This window comes from Nannospalax galili, unplaced genomic scaffold (genome assembly GCF_000622305.1).
Source record: "Nannospalax galili isolate Female #2095 unplaced genomic scaffold, S.galili_v1.0 scaffold18, whole genome shotgun sequence".
NCBI classification, from domain to species: Eukaryota; Metazoa; Chordata; class Mammalia; order Rodentia; family Spalacidae; genus Nannospalax; species Nannospalax galili.
The window spans coordinates 6616972-6632185 of NW_008346548.1; the positions used below are offsets into that span (position 1 = coordinate 6616972).

At 40.9% G+C, this 15214-nt stretch overlaps 1 protein-coding gene across 1 annotated transcript in view; it reads right to left on the reverse strand.

The window, feature by feature from the left end:
* Nucleotides 1-4059: 4059 nt before the first annotated feature.
* Cd80 (CD80 molecule) overlaps nucleotides 4060-15214 on the reverse strand; it is a 31600-nt gene continuing 20445 nt past the window's right edge. Inside the window, exons 3-6 of the mRNA XM_008842988.3 lie at nucleotides 13443-13724; nucleotides 8863-8958; nucleotides 7261-7354; nucleotides 4060-4146 (exon numbers count right to left, since the gene is read on the reverse strand). Coding sequence (XP_008841210.2) covers nucleotides 7263-7354; nucleotides 8863-8958; nucleotides 13443-13724 — 470 coding nt within the window. The 3' untranslated portion in view covers nucleotides 4060-4146; nucleotides 7261-7262. The remainder of the gene's footprint in view (nucleotides 4147-7260; nucleotides 7355-8862; nucleotides 8959-13442; nucleotides 13725-15214) is intronic.

A 15214-nucleotide genomic window follows, 5' to 3' on the forward strand; every position in this document is an offset into this window, starting at 1 on the left:
CACTCATACACATAAAATAAAAATAATAAATAAAATATTTTTTAAAAAGTTGAGTTTTCATGAAATGGAAAGCTGTTGGGAAGCTGGTATAGTGGTTGCAACAAAATAATACTTTTAAACAGAAAAACTGGCAGAATTTTATACAAGAATGGAGGTTATTAAATTTGATTGTTACCAATGCTGATGATATGTGTTCTCAAGTTAGCTAAGAAAAGAACCATTTACCACTCAACAAATCAGAATCCCTGGGTTCATTCTTAGTATCATGTTCACAAATTCCTGTGAGGTTGGAAGAAAATTTAAAAGTTCATGAAGCCATTCATTACTTCTAACATCTCACTAGGTTCAACAGAGGGTGCATAGCCCATTCCATTCCAGGCTAGTTCAAATACCAGTCCCAGGAATCAGTACAGACATAGAGCTTGCTAACTTCCTAGACCACTAAGTATTTAGTAGTTCTGAAGTTAGAATTTTACTGTTTTAAATTTAAGAGTCCCCTCTTTGGCCTTATGAGCTCAAGAAGATTGAGGTATAAAATAAACAGAAAAAAAAGTAAAAGTCTAATCTCTTTTCCATTAAGTCATTTAACAAATGACCTGAGGGCCTGCCATGGCCTCTAATGGTACAAAGATAAGAACCTTCCAGAAACATATCAATAAAAATAATACCACAATGATGTATTTTTTCAAGTTTCTTTCTTATGTTATTATTAAAAGTAAATAAATTTTTTAAAAATTAAAAAAAAAATACTGTTTCAAGCTGGGCATGGTGGTGTGCTCCTTTGATCCCAGCACTCAGAAGACAGAAGCAGGCAGATCACTGTGAGATCAAGGCCAGCCTGGTCTACATAAGGAGTTCCAAGCCATCTGGAGCTATAGGGAAACCCTGTCTCAAAGAATGAAAAAAAAGAAAAAAAAAAAAAAAAAAAAACTGTTCCATAGGAACATAGTGCAGTCCCTAAAACCAAGGCCTCCAGAGGCAAATCATTGGCTTTTTATGTCAGCCGGGAGGCACAGCAGCTACATAATCCTACAGCAAAGCCATTTTCCTTTTTGAGGGGCGCCATACTGGGAACAACCTCAGGTCTAGCATGTGCTAGGCAAGCAAGCGCCCTTCACTGAGCTACATCCTCAGCCCCATTATGCTTTTAAGTCTCAGGGTTCCTATCTGCTGATAAAGTAGTATCTGCTTGAAAGTAGATAATAAATGAAATTATTTGCCAAGTATGATATTGTCTTCCAAGAGATGGTCTCTTTATATATGCTGATGAGTTGAGTGATGGCTGGCAGCCCCTTGGGGATGAGGGCTGGTCACCCCAAAATTCAGAGCAGTCCTACCCCATAACCTCTAGTTGGAGAGAGACACCAGAAGTGGCTCACCAAGGGCCCAAGCTTGAATCATATGCATGGGAAGCTTCCATGAACCCCCAGAGCACAGTGTTGGGTAGCTTCTGGAAGACTGCACGTGAGGTTCCTGGATGGTGGACCACCTGGAGAGGGCATGGAGTCTCCTTTCCCTGTACTTCACCCATGCAACCTTCATTTGTTTCCTTTGGAATGTTTGTTACAACAAACCAGTAAGTGTGTTTCTGTCCGAGCAAATTAATTATGCAAGGAGGGGTTTGAACCCCAACTTATAGCCAGTTATTCAGGAGCCCTAGTGAAACAACATGGGCTTAAGACTGGCATCCCAAAGCGAGAGCAGTCTTAAGGGACCAAGCCTTTACCTTGTGAGACCTGCTGCTAATCGGGTAGAAGGTGTCTACTGCAACAGAAATTGATTGCTGACCAGCTTTGGGGCCACACAAGTCTTTGTGTTGACAAGTGTTACCACTTGAGAAGGAAAAAGTATTTTTTCCAACAGAAAAGTATTTAACACGGTGCTTATATTATGATAAAGATTCCTGGCTGTGAGGATATGAGGGCCTCTGCATCATATATTCCCTGTGAATTATGTGCTACTGCCATGCTCTTGTATGGGTTGTTTTGTTGTTGTTGGTTTTGGTTTCTTGGTTTTTTGAGATATGGTCTCCCTCTAGCCCCAGCTGGCCTGGAACTCACTGTTGTAGACCCAGCTAGTCTCGAACTCACCTGCCTCTGCCTCCTGGGTGCTTGGATTAAAGGTGTGTACCACCAACCTGGCTCATGTTTTTCATTATTATCCCATTCACAAATTGATGACAAATTGACAATTAGGCATTCTGTTCATTGTTTTATTCACAATCACATAGGTTAAATCTTTAAACTAGAAATTATAAAACTAGAGAGTTGCTTTTAAAATAGTTTTATTTATATCACAAAATATCTAAATAAAAGCAAAGTATAACTAAACAACACATTTATCAAATATAGTAAGCAATAATTTAATAATTTACTAAGGTGTTCCTTAGGCTGTTTTTTTTTTTTTTTTTGCGTGTGTGTGTGGCTAATTCTTTTTTGAGGTCTTCTTTTGTTTAGTCTAAGGATTATGAATCTTTTAAAAAAATTTTATTATTTTTATTTTTTATTTTATATGTATGAGTTTATTGCTTACATGTGAGTGCACGCGTGTTGTGCAATGCTTCAAAGGTCAGAAGAGGGTATCGGATTCCTCTGGAACTGGAGTTAATGACGGTTCATAGCCACCATGTGGGTGCTGGGAATTGAACCCGGGTCCTCTGCAAGAGTAGTCAGTGCTCTTAACCACTGAGCCATCTCTCCAGCCCCAGGATTATGAATCTTAATTAAATGTAGCAGTTCCTGGTTTGTTTTGTTTTGTTTTTGTTGGGATCTTGTCTGTCCATTGCTTTTGTTTTCTTTAGTGAACTGGTTGTGAAAGCACCCATAGAAAAATGGACCTGTTTCTTGGGTTATGTAACAGAATCTAATCCCATTAGATCTTAAAATTAAGCATCCAGCCACATTTGAGAAACAGTCATCTCTTGATGTCCAACTCCCAAATTTTCAGATGAAAATATCTGATGACCTTAGCTTAAGTCAAGTCCCCTCCTGGCCTAGTAAGTTACAGATTTCTGTTTCTAAGAAAAAGGAATCATAAAGACAGGAACAGCAGTTGGCTGCTACTTACTTTTGTCTTCCTTTTTTGGAGGAGAGAGGAGTGAGTAGGCTAGACAAGGTCTTAACTGTGTAGCCCTGGGTGTCCTGGAACTATGTAGCCCAGGCTGCCTTGAACTCACCATCTTTCTGCCTTAGCCTTCTGAGTGCTCGGCATACAGGCATGGCTACCATGCCTGACTTACATCTTACTTTTCAATTCTCCATTGATGTTAGGGATCTATAAATAACACCAAGGAACAAATGCCACTTATAGAAGTCTAAGGAAGCCCTATGGAAGGCTAGTATCCTCTCAATCATGTGTGTCTGAAGATAGATACTACTTAGTAAATTATCTCATTTTAAATGAGAACTCTTTCAACTATTTCACACAAGGTTAAACTAGCCTAAATCTATTTAAAGAGATTGACAGTCCAATATGAACCAGTAGATTATGAGTCTGTGAACTATGCCTCCAACCCTGGCCTTTGCTTTGAGGTATGAAAGACATGTATTCGTCTTACATGACAGAAGAAATTCATTTGGAAAATTCTAAAATTCTCTTGAGTTTGAAGTGAGAATAAAAAGGAAAATACATAAAAACCCAGGGCCTTGTAGACACAAAGCCAAGCACAACCACAAAGCTACATTCTGAACCCCACACTAGACCTTTTAACATCAGGGATTCTATTTCCAGAAAGAGTTTTTCTGAAACAGGGTCAAACAGATGGAGGGTAAGAGCAACAGGACCAGGAAATCTGGACTTTGGCTCTGGCCTTCACAATCCAGTCCCCTCCTGGAGCCTTCCTATCTTAATTCATATAACTAGTGTTCTGCCAGGCGTGGGGGCTCACACCTGTAATTCAGTCATTGTGGAAGCTAAGGCAGGAGGATTACTACTGCATGTTTGAGCCCTGCCTGAGCTACCTAGTGATTTCCAGGTTAGCTTGAGTTACAGGGTTTCCTGTCTCAAAACACACACAAAAACAGGCTAGTGTTCACTGTTGTTTATCACTGAAGAAGCTTCTAAAGAACAGATATTGCAGGCAGTTTGGGACAGTCCTAGATATCAGAAGAAGCTTCCAGAAGAGGTCAGTCACAAGCAAAGTGGGACCTAAGGAAACAAAATAAGTAAATGAATATTTCAGTCCTAAATTTGCAAGAGAGGAAAATACTAAAAATATGTTATCTTAATCTCAAGGTCAAGTGTATTTCTAAATACTAATCTTTTTTGTTTCTTTTTTGTTTGTTTTGAGATGGACTCACTATGTAGCCCTGACTGGCCTGGAACTCACTATGTAGACCAGGCTGGCATTGAATTCACAGAGATGTGCTTGCTTCTGCCTCCAGAGTGCTGGGACTGAAGACATGTGCCACCACATCTGGCCATAAATATTAACTTGATAACTAAATAATGTAGAGATCAGAATTAATCTTGTTTGTTCATTTATTTGTTTGTTTATTTGAGACAAGGTCTTACTCTGTAGACCAGGCTGGCCTGGAGCTCACAGAGACCTGCCTGCCTTTGCCTCCCGAGTACTGGGATTAAAGGCAAATTTTTATTACATGAACTTTAGTAAATATTCACCAAGCAAATGTTTATTAAGCACCAGCTATACCTAAACAACCGTGTGTTATTGATGTAGACAGTGTTCTGAGTATAAAGCTGTATCAGACATGGTTGCATTTCTCAGTAGGCTTATAGTCTAGAAAAGGATAAAAGGATATAATACAGGGCACCTGAAAATAAACCCAAGGTAGTATATGATGTACTAAACCAAAGTCCAGAGGTGGAGCAGTTTGAACTCAGCAAGGTGACACAGAAGGCTTTGTGTAGAAATTGGATTCATCACTTCATTGTGAAATAGCAGCAGATTTGCCAGAAGACCTAGTCAGGGAATTCCTTCATAATCACAGAGCTGAAGAGAGAAACATTCTAGAAAAAGCATCCTGAAGAGTAATATGTTGAAATGAAAATAAAGTAGGATAGGAATTTCAGCTGCTGCTTTGGGAAACAGACTGGCTGCCACAGAGTAGGAGCCCTGGGATTCCAGTTCGAGTACCTTCATCTGTATGACTGTTACAGTCAAGATGGAGTGCTCCCCCTAAAGCTCATGTATTAAAGGTTTGGTTGCCAGCTGATGGGCTTTTGGGAAGCCATTAGATCCTGGGGACTTTAAGCTATCCCTAGTATGATGACATTGATGGCAGATGGGGGAGAATAGATGAGACCCAGCTGGAGGAAGCAGATCACTGGGGGCCATGCCCGAGAAAGATGTTTCTTGTGCCATGCCCCATCTCCTCCCTCTTTGCTTCCCTATGCCATGAAATGGGCAGCTCTTTCCACTACACCTTCACCATGATCCTGTGCCTCACACAGCCCCACAGTACTGGGGCCAAGGAAAAACTAAAAGTAACCCAATGAGCTCAGCCAAATCACTCAACCTATGGGCGCCTCAAACTTCTCTCCCATAAAATGGGAATAGAAAGACCTTGCACATTTAGGTTTTTTGTAAGATGAAGATGAAACAGTGATTCTGTAAAACATAGTGTTGTCATTTTCCTTTATTTTTATTTTTTTATTTTTTTTTTTTTGTTTTGTTTTGTTTTTTTGAGACGGGTCTCCTTGTCACCCTAGCTGGCCTAGAACTTGCTATGTAGACCAGGCTGGCTTGGATCTCATAGAGACCTGCCTGCCTCTACCTCCCAAGTGCTGGGATTAAAGGTGTGTGCCACCATGCCCAGCCTAGACTCTCATTTCTTACACTAGAGTTACTGTAAACTTAAATTTCAAAGCTCAACTGTGGAAGTTGTAACTACCTTGGATTTGATATCTGCCTCCGATTTATTTTCTTCCTTCCTTCCTTCCTTCCCTCCCTCCCTCCCTCCTTCCTCTTTCCCTCCTTCTTCCTTCCTTCCTTCCCTCCCTCCTCCCTCCCTCCTTCCTCTTTCCCTCCTTCTTCCTTCCTTCCCACCCTCCGTCCTTCCTCCTTCCTCCTCCCTCCCTCCCTCCCTCTTCCCTTCTTCCTCCTTCTATTCCTCCTTCTCCTCCTGCTTTCCTCCCCTATTCGTGCTTTGTATTTGTGGAGGGTCACAGAACCTGTAGATGTGGCAGCTAGAGGAAGCACATCACCGGGGTGGCAGGCTTTGTGTTTATAGCCTTGCCTTCCCTCCCTCCTTCCTCCTTCCCTCCCTCCCTTCCTTCCTCCCTCCCTCCTTCCTTCCTTCTTTTTTTCATTCTCTCCTTTCTTTTTAGACAGGGTCTTGTTATTGCAGCCAAGGTTGGCCTGGAACTTACTGTATAGACCTGGCTAGTACTTATGGTGATCCCCCTACCTCCTGGGGCCTGGGATTACAGGTTTATAGGAGTGTACCACCACACTCAGCTCAGCCTCAGATTTAAATGGGCCAATGTTTCTCTTATGTAAAAAGACTGTTGGGTTTTAGGGGAACACAAGGTTGATGTAAGTTAGCAGTGTCATTTTCACACAAATTACTGCTGCATTAGCTCTGTTAACTGAAAGAGCATTCCAGGATCTTGATAATATCCTATTCTATGTGCGGTCAGTAGGACCAAATCCAAAGTCATAGTTTTCACTTTGGCATCTAGTGAGTTCAGCTGAAGTGACTGGAAACTGTCATGTGAAAGACAATGAAGAGAGCCGAGGGGTATTTTCACTGAAGAGATCTGCTAGAATGTAGAGTTGAAAGCTCTGACGATTTCCCTGAAGGCATCTGGATTTCTTCTGAGTTTCTGAGTGGGAAAGGGCATGACAATAATTTTATATGAAATTTGACTCATTGATGTATCAGTAGGAAGAGTCTGTCAGCAAGAGGCAGAGAACTCAAGGACAATGTCACTGTGTTAGTTCAAAATGACCCAAATCTATGTCCATCCATGGTGAGAGATGCAGGGGAAAATGAATTTGGAATAGGAAGCTGGCCTGTGGGAGGAACTCAGATCAGTGTTTGTAGAGAAAGATACTAAACTGACTGACAAAGGGGGAATCCTTCATGATGGCAGAATGGCACAGCAAAGGAAGATGTTGGAACAAGCAAATGGCATATATGGAGTAAGGAGAGGGATGCCAAGCCCCTGCATCTATTTAGAGGAGTCTGAAAAGGTTTTGAGAAGCCAAGACAAGAAAGAAAGACTGTCCCTCATGGTCCAGATGACATCATGTATCCCACATGGGTAGAGGAGAGCTAAAGGAAGGAAGAAGACTACCTTCAGACATTGTGTTCAGTCAGTGCTTCTGGAGGGCCTTCATAAATCTGGATGTCTTCTGTTCCTCTTGCCTCATTCCTTCTTATTCTCCATCCTTGTGTAAACGGTAGAAAAGGAAGGTGAGTGTCCCATAAATCATGTCTATATTTCAGCAATATACACTGTCTTAACGCCTAGAGTTCTTAAACCAGGGAGATTTCCAGCATCTCCCCCTTCCCCCAAGAGACATTTGGTAATATTTGGAAGACATTTTTTGTTTGTAACAAAAGGCTGGGAAGCTGTCTAATGAACATCCTGCAATGTACAGATTAGCTCTCTATCAAAGAATTATCTGGTCCCAGAATGTCAATACTAATGATGATGAAGCTGACAGACTCTGAACTAGAGGGTAAGATTGGCTGATTTGTATTAGAAACACCTAGAGCCCACCAAGTTCATATACCCCACCCCTGAGGTGAGTTGCTCATAGCATATAGTCTCTGGTTACTTCTCTGAGCTTTGACCTTGTATGTGTGTGCTGAAGGTTATAACGTCAGCAGATGTTGCTCTTCTAATTTTATTTGTTCAGTGTATGTAATTCCTACTCTAGTTGGTAATTATGGCCATTGGTCTGACCAGAAGCTCCTCTTCAGTCAATCACAGAAACTGCGGGTGGGGTATGTTTAAGGCACAAAATTTAAAATCTATAGTGTGCCGTATCCTAGGCATCAACTACTCTGTTGTTTGTTTGAAAATGTGCTGAAGAACTGGGAATTGGTAAAACCACGTATGGCCATGTAGCTTTTCAGGACCATTAGTGTACCTTGACCTCTTCTAAAGAAAAAAAGAAAGCTCTTATCTCCCAAATCTCATACTGCCTTTCCTGCAACTCCAAAGATTGGAATATCAGTTAACATGAGAAATGTCAAAGTGGTTATCAATCCTTGGGGTCTCTAAGAAAATATACAGTTAGGGGAAAATAAAGGATTAAACTAAAATGCATCATCCCCTATTTTTTAGATAGGTTCTCACTGTGGCCTCAAAGTTTCTATATAGCCCAAACCAGTTTCTGACTTGCTATCCTCCTGCCTCAGTCTCATGAATGCAGGGATGTATAGACATGTGCCATCATACCTAGCCTTCAAAATGCATCTTTTAAAATTTATTTTTATTTTATGCATATGGGTGTTTTGCCTGCATGTATGTATGTGCACCACATTTGTACAGTGCCTGCAGAGGCCAGAAAAGGATGCCAGATCCCCTGGAACTGGAGTTAAGGACAGTGTTAGCCACCATGTATGTGCTGGGACCCAAACCAAGAGCAGCCACTGCTATTATAACTGCTGAGCCATCTCCTCGGGCCCAGGCTGCATCTTAAGAGCAGTGACTTGTCTTGGGAACTTAAGTGGCTAGAAGAATACTAGACATATAGTAGGGGTCCAGGAAATGTTCGTATAATGAATGGAAAGAACTTTCTGAGAAAAATAAAAGAGTAATGAAGTTGCCATGCGCTTGCTAAAACATGGCCAGAGAACAGGCTTTCTGAAATACCTACGAGGTGTCAAAACTGATGGAGTCTAGGCTTCCAGGAATCAATCATGAAGATAAAACAGTGGTACTTACTGTATGCCAGGTAGATTATTACTAGTATTACAATGGCAATTATTGATAGGATAAAGACCCAGAGTTGGGGCTGGCTATCAGGAGGGTCCCCTGGGCCTGTGGAGAGAAAAGAAGGATCTCAGCTGTCATGTAGGTCTACTGCCTGGTTCCCATCCTGGTTCTCCTCAGCATGCACCTGTGGAGTCTTTGGCTTTGCCAGGTCAGCTCACTGATTCACAGCTGCTAGCATTGCCGTGCATAATTCTTTATCAGATGTATACTGTAGTAGACTAATTCAAATGTCAGGTATTTAATATGAAAACGGTAATTTGAACTTTTATATTTACTGAGTTAACCTGGCATCACAAAAGACTTAAAGGAGATACTTTAAAAGGCATCTTGTCAGCCGGGTGTAGTGGAGCATGCGTGTAGTCCCAGCACTTGGGAGGCAGAGGCAGGCAGATCTCTGTGAGTTCAAGGCCAGCCTGATCTACATAGTGAGTTCCAGGACAGCTGGGGCTATAGGGAGACCCTGCTTCAAAAAGACAAAAAAAAAAAAAAAAAAAAAAAAAGGCATCTTGCCTTCATAGCTCATTTCTATAGCTGTTAAAGTTAGGTCTTACTAGTAGGAATTGTTTGATGATATGTTCTAGGTACACCTTATTGTCTCTCCTCTAGCTCTCTCCTTTCTACTGGCATGTCACACCCTCCACTCTTCCCCCACTTTTAAACTCCACACAGTAAAGATGCAAGAGACTCTTCACATTCAGATGCACCTGTTCCACCTTCTAACCTTAAGCTTCTGGGAGGATGGAAGAGATCTAGCAAAGAACTAATAGTGGATGTCAATGCTCTGCAGGCTAGCTTCTGATGGACTTCCAACCTCACAGGGAGCTCAGGGGGGATGCAAAGAGGAGATGGGCAGGAGGAGAAAGATCAGTGTATGTGGTACTGCCACCCAGCCCTCCTCATCAGGGGCATCACTATACTGTTTATGTTTCAGTCCCTTAAAGGAATAGTTAGCAGCATCTGAAGAACTGTAGGGAAAAAATGGAAAGAAACATTAACAACTCATCCAATTTTTAGTTTCTCTGGAACGACTTACAGGGAAATATGGAACATTTACTTGCTTATTTGTAATTTTTCAGATTACCAAGCCTAGCAGATAGAATTTGACCTTTAGCTTATTTCAGCATTTGGCCCGCTGGACCCTCTCATTCTTGACTTCTGCAACCCTGCATGCATCCTTCTGTTTTGGCTTGCTGCACTCAGCTTTGTCTGCAGGCTCTTCTCCCTCTTCTTGTCCTTTCAATATCATTATTCCTGTGGTGTCTGTGGCTCTGGGTGACTTGGGTTATCTCATCCACACCCAGAGCTTGAAATGCCATGTGATGTCTAAATCTGAATGCTGTATTTCTTGTCTCATATTTGGGCTTATATTTGGTTTTATGCTTCCACCTGCTGACTAGATGGTTGGAAGTCAACTTCTCCACCCAATGAAAACTGAACTCACTGTATTCTTTTCAGAGTATATCTACTGCCTGTATTTGCCATTATGGTGAGTGACATCATTAGCTACCCAAGTAAGAATGAGACATTTTCTTTATTCTCACTTACTATGCTGTATCAGACTATTCCTGATACTGATTTCCCCAGATCACCTGCAGCAAATGCTGTAGTTTAGATTTTTCTCACCTGCCACCTACTAGCCTCCAAACTGGTCTCTTTGCCTCATTCTAAAATGAATATCTGATCATAGCACACCTGAACTGAGTAGAGAGCGCTGGTTTCTTCTTGTTCTATACCAGGTTGCAAGGAAACCTCAAATGATTACCAGGATCGCTCCTGCAGAGCAGAATGACACATGGAGCAACAAAGAAGCACTGGCTGGTGTTGCCAGCATCTGGGAGTTGTGTAGGCTCTGGCTCCTCTTGGCTTCTCTCAGAGAAGCTGCACAAGCCTCATTCGGCCCAGAGTGACTGTGTGCATGTGCATGTGTGCGTGTGTGTGTGCGTGTGTGTGTGTGTGTGTGTGTGTGTAAAGAGGACCCAGTAACAGCCAACTGGCTCTGTAGTGATGCCTTTTAGAAACTGTGAGCACCGCACAGGTGTAGACCTGGAACCCAAAGTGCACAGCTGGGGGAGGGCAGCTACCCATAAAGATTAGACACCATGAGTGGGGTCTCTTAGATTTACCTCTTAACAGCTTATCAAGAGTTGACATATCCAGCAGATCTAGACCAAAGAATGATATAGCCAACTTTAATGAATAAATTTGTTTTTTCCCCTGATTGGGTGTTTATAGCAATGCTTTACTCATATTAACCTATAACATTTCTATGAACCATATACCTAAATATGTTTGTAGAGATAGTCCTTGACTACCTGCAAATGGTATCACTTGTTTCTATTGTCCAGTTAGTGAGACTTAAAGTTTTTTTAGTCTAAACTTCTCCAACCAGGACGAAACCTTTAAGTTGGCAAGCAACAGTGCCTGGGGCAAACCTGATCTACCACCTGTTTTTAAAAATGGAATTTTAGGAACCAGAGAGATGATTCAATAATTAAGGGCACTTGCTGCTCTTCCAGAGGACCAGAGTTCAATTCCCAGCACCCATGGTAGGCAGCTCACAACTGCCTGTAACTCCAGATCCAGGGGATCCAATGCCCTCTTCTGACCTCTGAGGGCACCCACACACATAGCACACATTCACACACACACACACACACACACACACACACACAAATAAAAAATAAATCTTTTTTAAAAATAAAGTTTTAAGCTGGGCATGGTGGTGCATGCCTTTAATCCCAGCACTTGGGAGGCAGAGGCAGGCAGATCTCTGTCAGTTCAAGGCTCACCTGGTCTACATAGCAAGTTCCAGCTGGGGCTATAGGGCGACCCTGTCTCAAAAAGACCAAAAAAACAAAATAAAATAAAGTTTTAAGTGGGGTGTGGTAGCACATTTTTCTAATACCAGAACTTAGGAGGCTAAAATAGGAAGATTGTGAGTTCAAGATCTTTGAGTTTTATTCATTCGCTGATGTCCACTTCACAGCCTGTTTTACTCCACGGCAGAAAGGAGTAGCTGGCAAAATCGTCTGTGTGACCTGTAACTCCAAAGTCCTATCTTACTCTTTTCAGAAAAATTTCATCAACTTTTGTCCCAGAATGCCACATGCTTATATTCCAGAACAGTGTCCAATGTAAAATATATTCAAACTACTATTATTAACTTTTGTGTAAACTCTCACCTTTACAATAAACTAAAGTTAGTTAATAATGTATTAAAAAGTAAACATAAACTATCTTCACTTTATGATTCAAAATTCATTTTAATAAAGTTTTAGAACACATAAAAGGTGATTAAGAGATGAGTTTGGAACATTAAAACCATGCCAAAATTTGGTTTATATTAGAAGGAATTTTTCCAGGAAATTTTATTACCCAAGGAAAACATAGTTAGAGAATCCATCTCAAGTCTGAAAGAGCTAGAATAAATCCCACACTAGAATGAACTAGTAGATCACCTACAATATCTCCTCAACTGTAAGTAAAGAGAAGAGGAAGACATCTCACACTGCAGGTATATGTACCACTGCTATCATAATGCATTGTCTCTTCACTATTCAGACACAAACTGTATTGTTGAGAGTGGGATTTGGGTTGGAGGAGAGCCCCACTGGTCCTCTATAGACTCGGCCATTCCTGTCAAGTGTCTGAGTTCTCCTCAGACACTAACCATTGGTTTAAGATGTAGGTATTTTATATTTTAGATGATTTCCCCTCTTAGAAAAAGAGAATTTTATGTTTCTTTCCTATAAGGTTAATTATTGGCTCAAAAATTACTTTTTCACCCCCTCAGGCATTGTCCTTAGAGAGTTTTATCACTCAGATTATCGTTTGCCTCAGAATGAACGAATAGCTTTTTGTTGAGTTTTGTTTTGTGATGCTGGAGATCAAACCGGGGCTTTGTATATGCTGAGCAAATACTCTAATCCCTGCACCCAGCCCAAACCAGTAGTCCTTTAAAAAAAGTTCACTCAAAAAAAGGAAATTATTTGATACCTAGGACTATTGGGGATGGGGTACCCAAAAGGAAAATGCTAAAGCCCTAGGGGAAATTACAAGGTTGGACAAAATTTGGTACTTTAAGTAAAGACAATATTGTTCCACAACTTGCAAGATAACCACCTGATGGTTAGCAATTATTAGATGTGTAAAATTTGGAATATTAGCCAGGTGTGGTGGCCCACACCTGTAGTCCCAGCACTTGGGAGGCAGAGGCAGACAGATCTCTATGAGTTCACAGCCAGCCTGGTCTACATAGTGAGTTCCAGGCCAACTGGGGCTATAGGGAGGTCCCGCTTCAAAAAGACAAAAAAAAAAAAAAAAAGTATTGATTTAAAGAAAGTAAAATTAGTATCGTCACCTTATCATCACACTTGTTCTGTGACCTCAGTAAGTCATAATGGCACATTTTGTATGTCTAAAATAACTGTAAATTTACCATCAAAGTCAACTCAATTTTAAAATGTAGCTGGCTGAGTTATTTTTTTAAGTTCCGTACAGTAGACACTTTCCAAGATAATGTTGCTTACGTTTTTCCCAGGTGAAGTTCTTTAACACTTCAGAATCTCCGTACTCAACACGACACACAATGCTGTGGTTGTACGTTGCATTGAAATCCATTTCACTGGTCACGTTGTACAGTTTGGTTTCAGGATCCTGGGAAATTGTTGTATTGATGTCAGTTAATACAGTTCCATTTTCCCACCAGGAGAGGCGAGGCTGGGGAAAACCTCCAGTGGTTGAGCACATTATCCTTTTAATGTCAGGAAATGGATCTTCAAGTTCAGTTATGACTGGGACAGGGAAGTCAGCTAAAGAAAGAACAAGGGTACAATTATACATGGGTATGTGTGTACATGGATTTATATTAAATCAGTTACCTAGCTTTAACGAGAATGATACAATAACAGTTTGCAACTCCTCATTAATGAGCAAATGATTTGAACTGGACAGGTGTTTACTTAGAGAAAGGAGTAGGTTTGTGTAAATAAACGTCAAGATAATACTTGTTATTATAAGAGAAGAGAAAACTAACGGACAGTATTATGGGGATCTTCCTGGTTAGGTCTGGAACTTCTTGTCTTCATAGCAATCCTAGGCAACTGGACATAGATCAAAGGAGGTCACAGATCAAGTCAAGTGCAGTGGTGCAGGCTGGAGTCCCAGCTACTCAGAAGGCTGAGACAGGAGGGTTTTGTGAGCCCACGTTTGGGAACAGGCCTGGACAGTATAGGGACATGCTGTCTCTTAAAAAATAAAAATATTGCCTAGCACTAACTTGATATGATTTAACTAGTACAATTTTCATTTAACAAATAAACAGATTTAGGGAACTCATAATCCTAATGGCAGACCTGGGATTAGCATTCAGATGTCTCTGACACCATGGCTGTCTTTGCTGTGCTTCTTTTTCTTTCCTGCCTCTCCTGGTACTTGAAGTACAGAGGGGCTTTTTCCCCCTACATGTTTATTAAAAGCATGTGTGAAGGCACCTACAACCCAAACCCAGAAAACAGATAGGAACCTATGCATATCTACCTGTATGGTCTCGCCTCACCTGTACCTCGATTTCCCAATGCTGACAGTAACCATCACCCTAAATCTGTGTGCTGCATTCCCTTGCTTCCTATAAAGCAGTCTTTTAACTGAGCATGGTGGCACACACCATTAAGCCCAGTACTTTGGAAGCTGAGTTGATAGGAATTCAGGCCAGCCTAGGCTACATAATGAGTTCTGTCCCACTGGAGGCTACAGTGTGAAACCCTGCCTAAAAAATGTTTTTTAAAAAATGTGTTTTATAGACCTCACCATAATTAAAGCTGTATACAACAAACCCACAGCCAACATCATCCTAAATGGAGAAAAACTGGAAGCATTCCCATTAAAATAAGGAACCAGACAAGATGTCCACTGTCTCCACTCCTTTTCAACATAGTGCTTGAAACTCTTTCAAGAGCAATAAGACAAGAGAAGGAAATTAAAGGAGTAATAATTGGAAAAGAAGAGATCAAATTATCCCTTTTGCAGGCAATATGATATTATATCTAAGAGACACCAAAAATTCCACTAGAAAACTCCTAATGCTTTCAGTACAGTGGCACATTACAAAATTAATCTACAAAAGTCTGTAGCCTTTCAGTCTATATACCAATAACAAGCAATCAGAGAAAGAGAACATGGAAACACTCCCTTTCATGATAGTGGCAAAAATAAATAAATAAGTAAATAAATAAGTAAAAATCTCGGAATTAACCTGACCAAAGACATTAAAGACTTCTACAATGAAAATTTTAAATCTTTA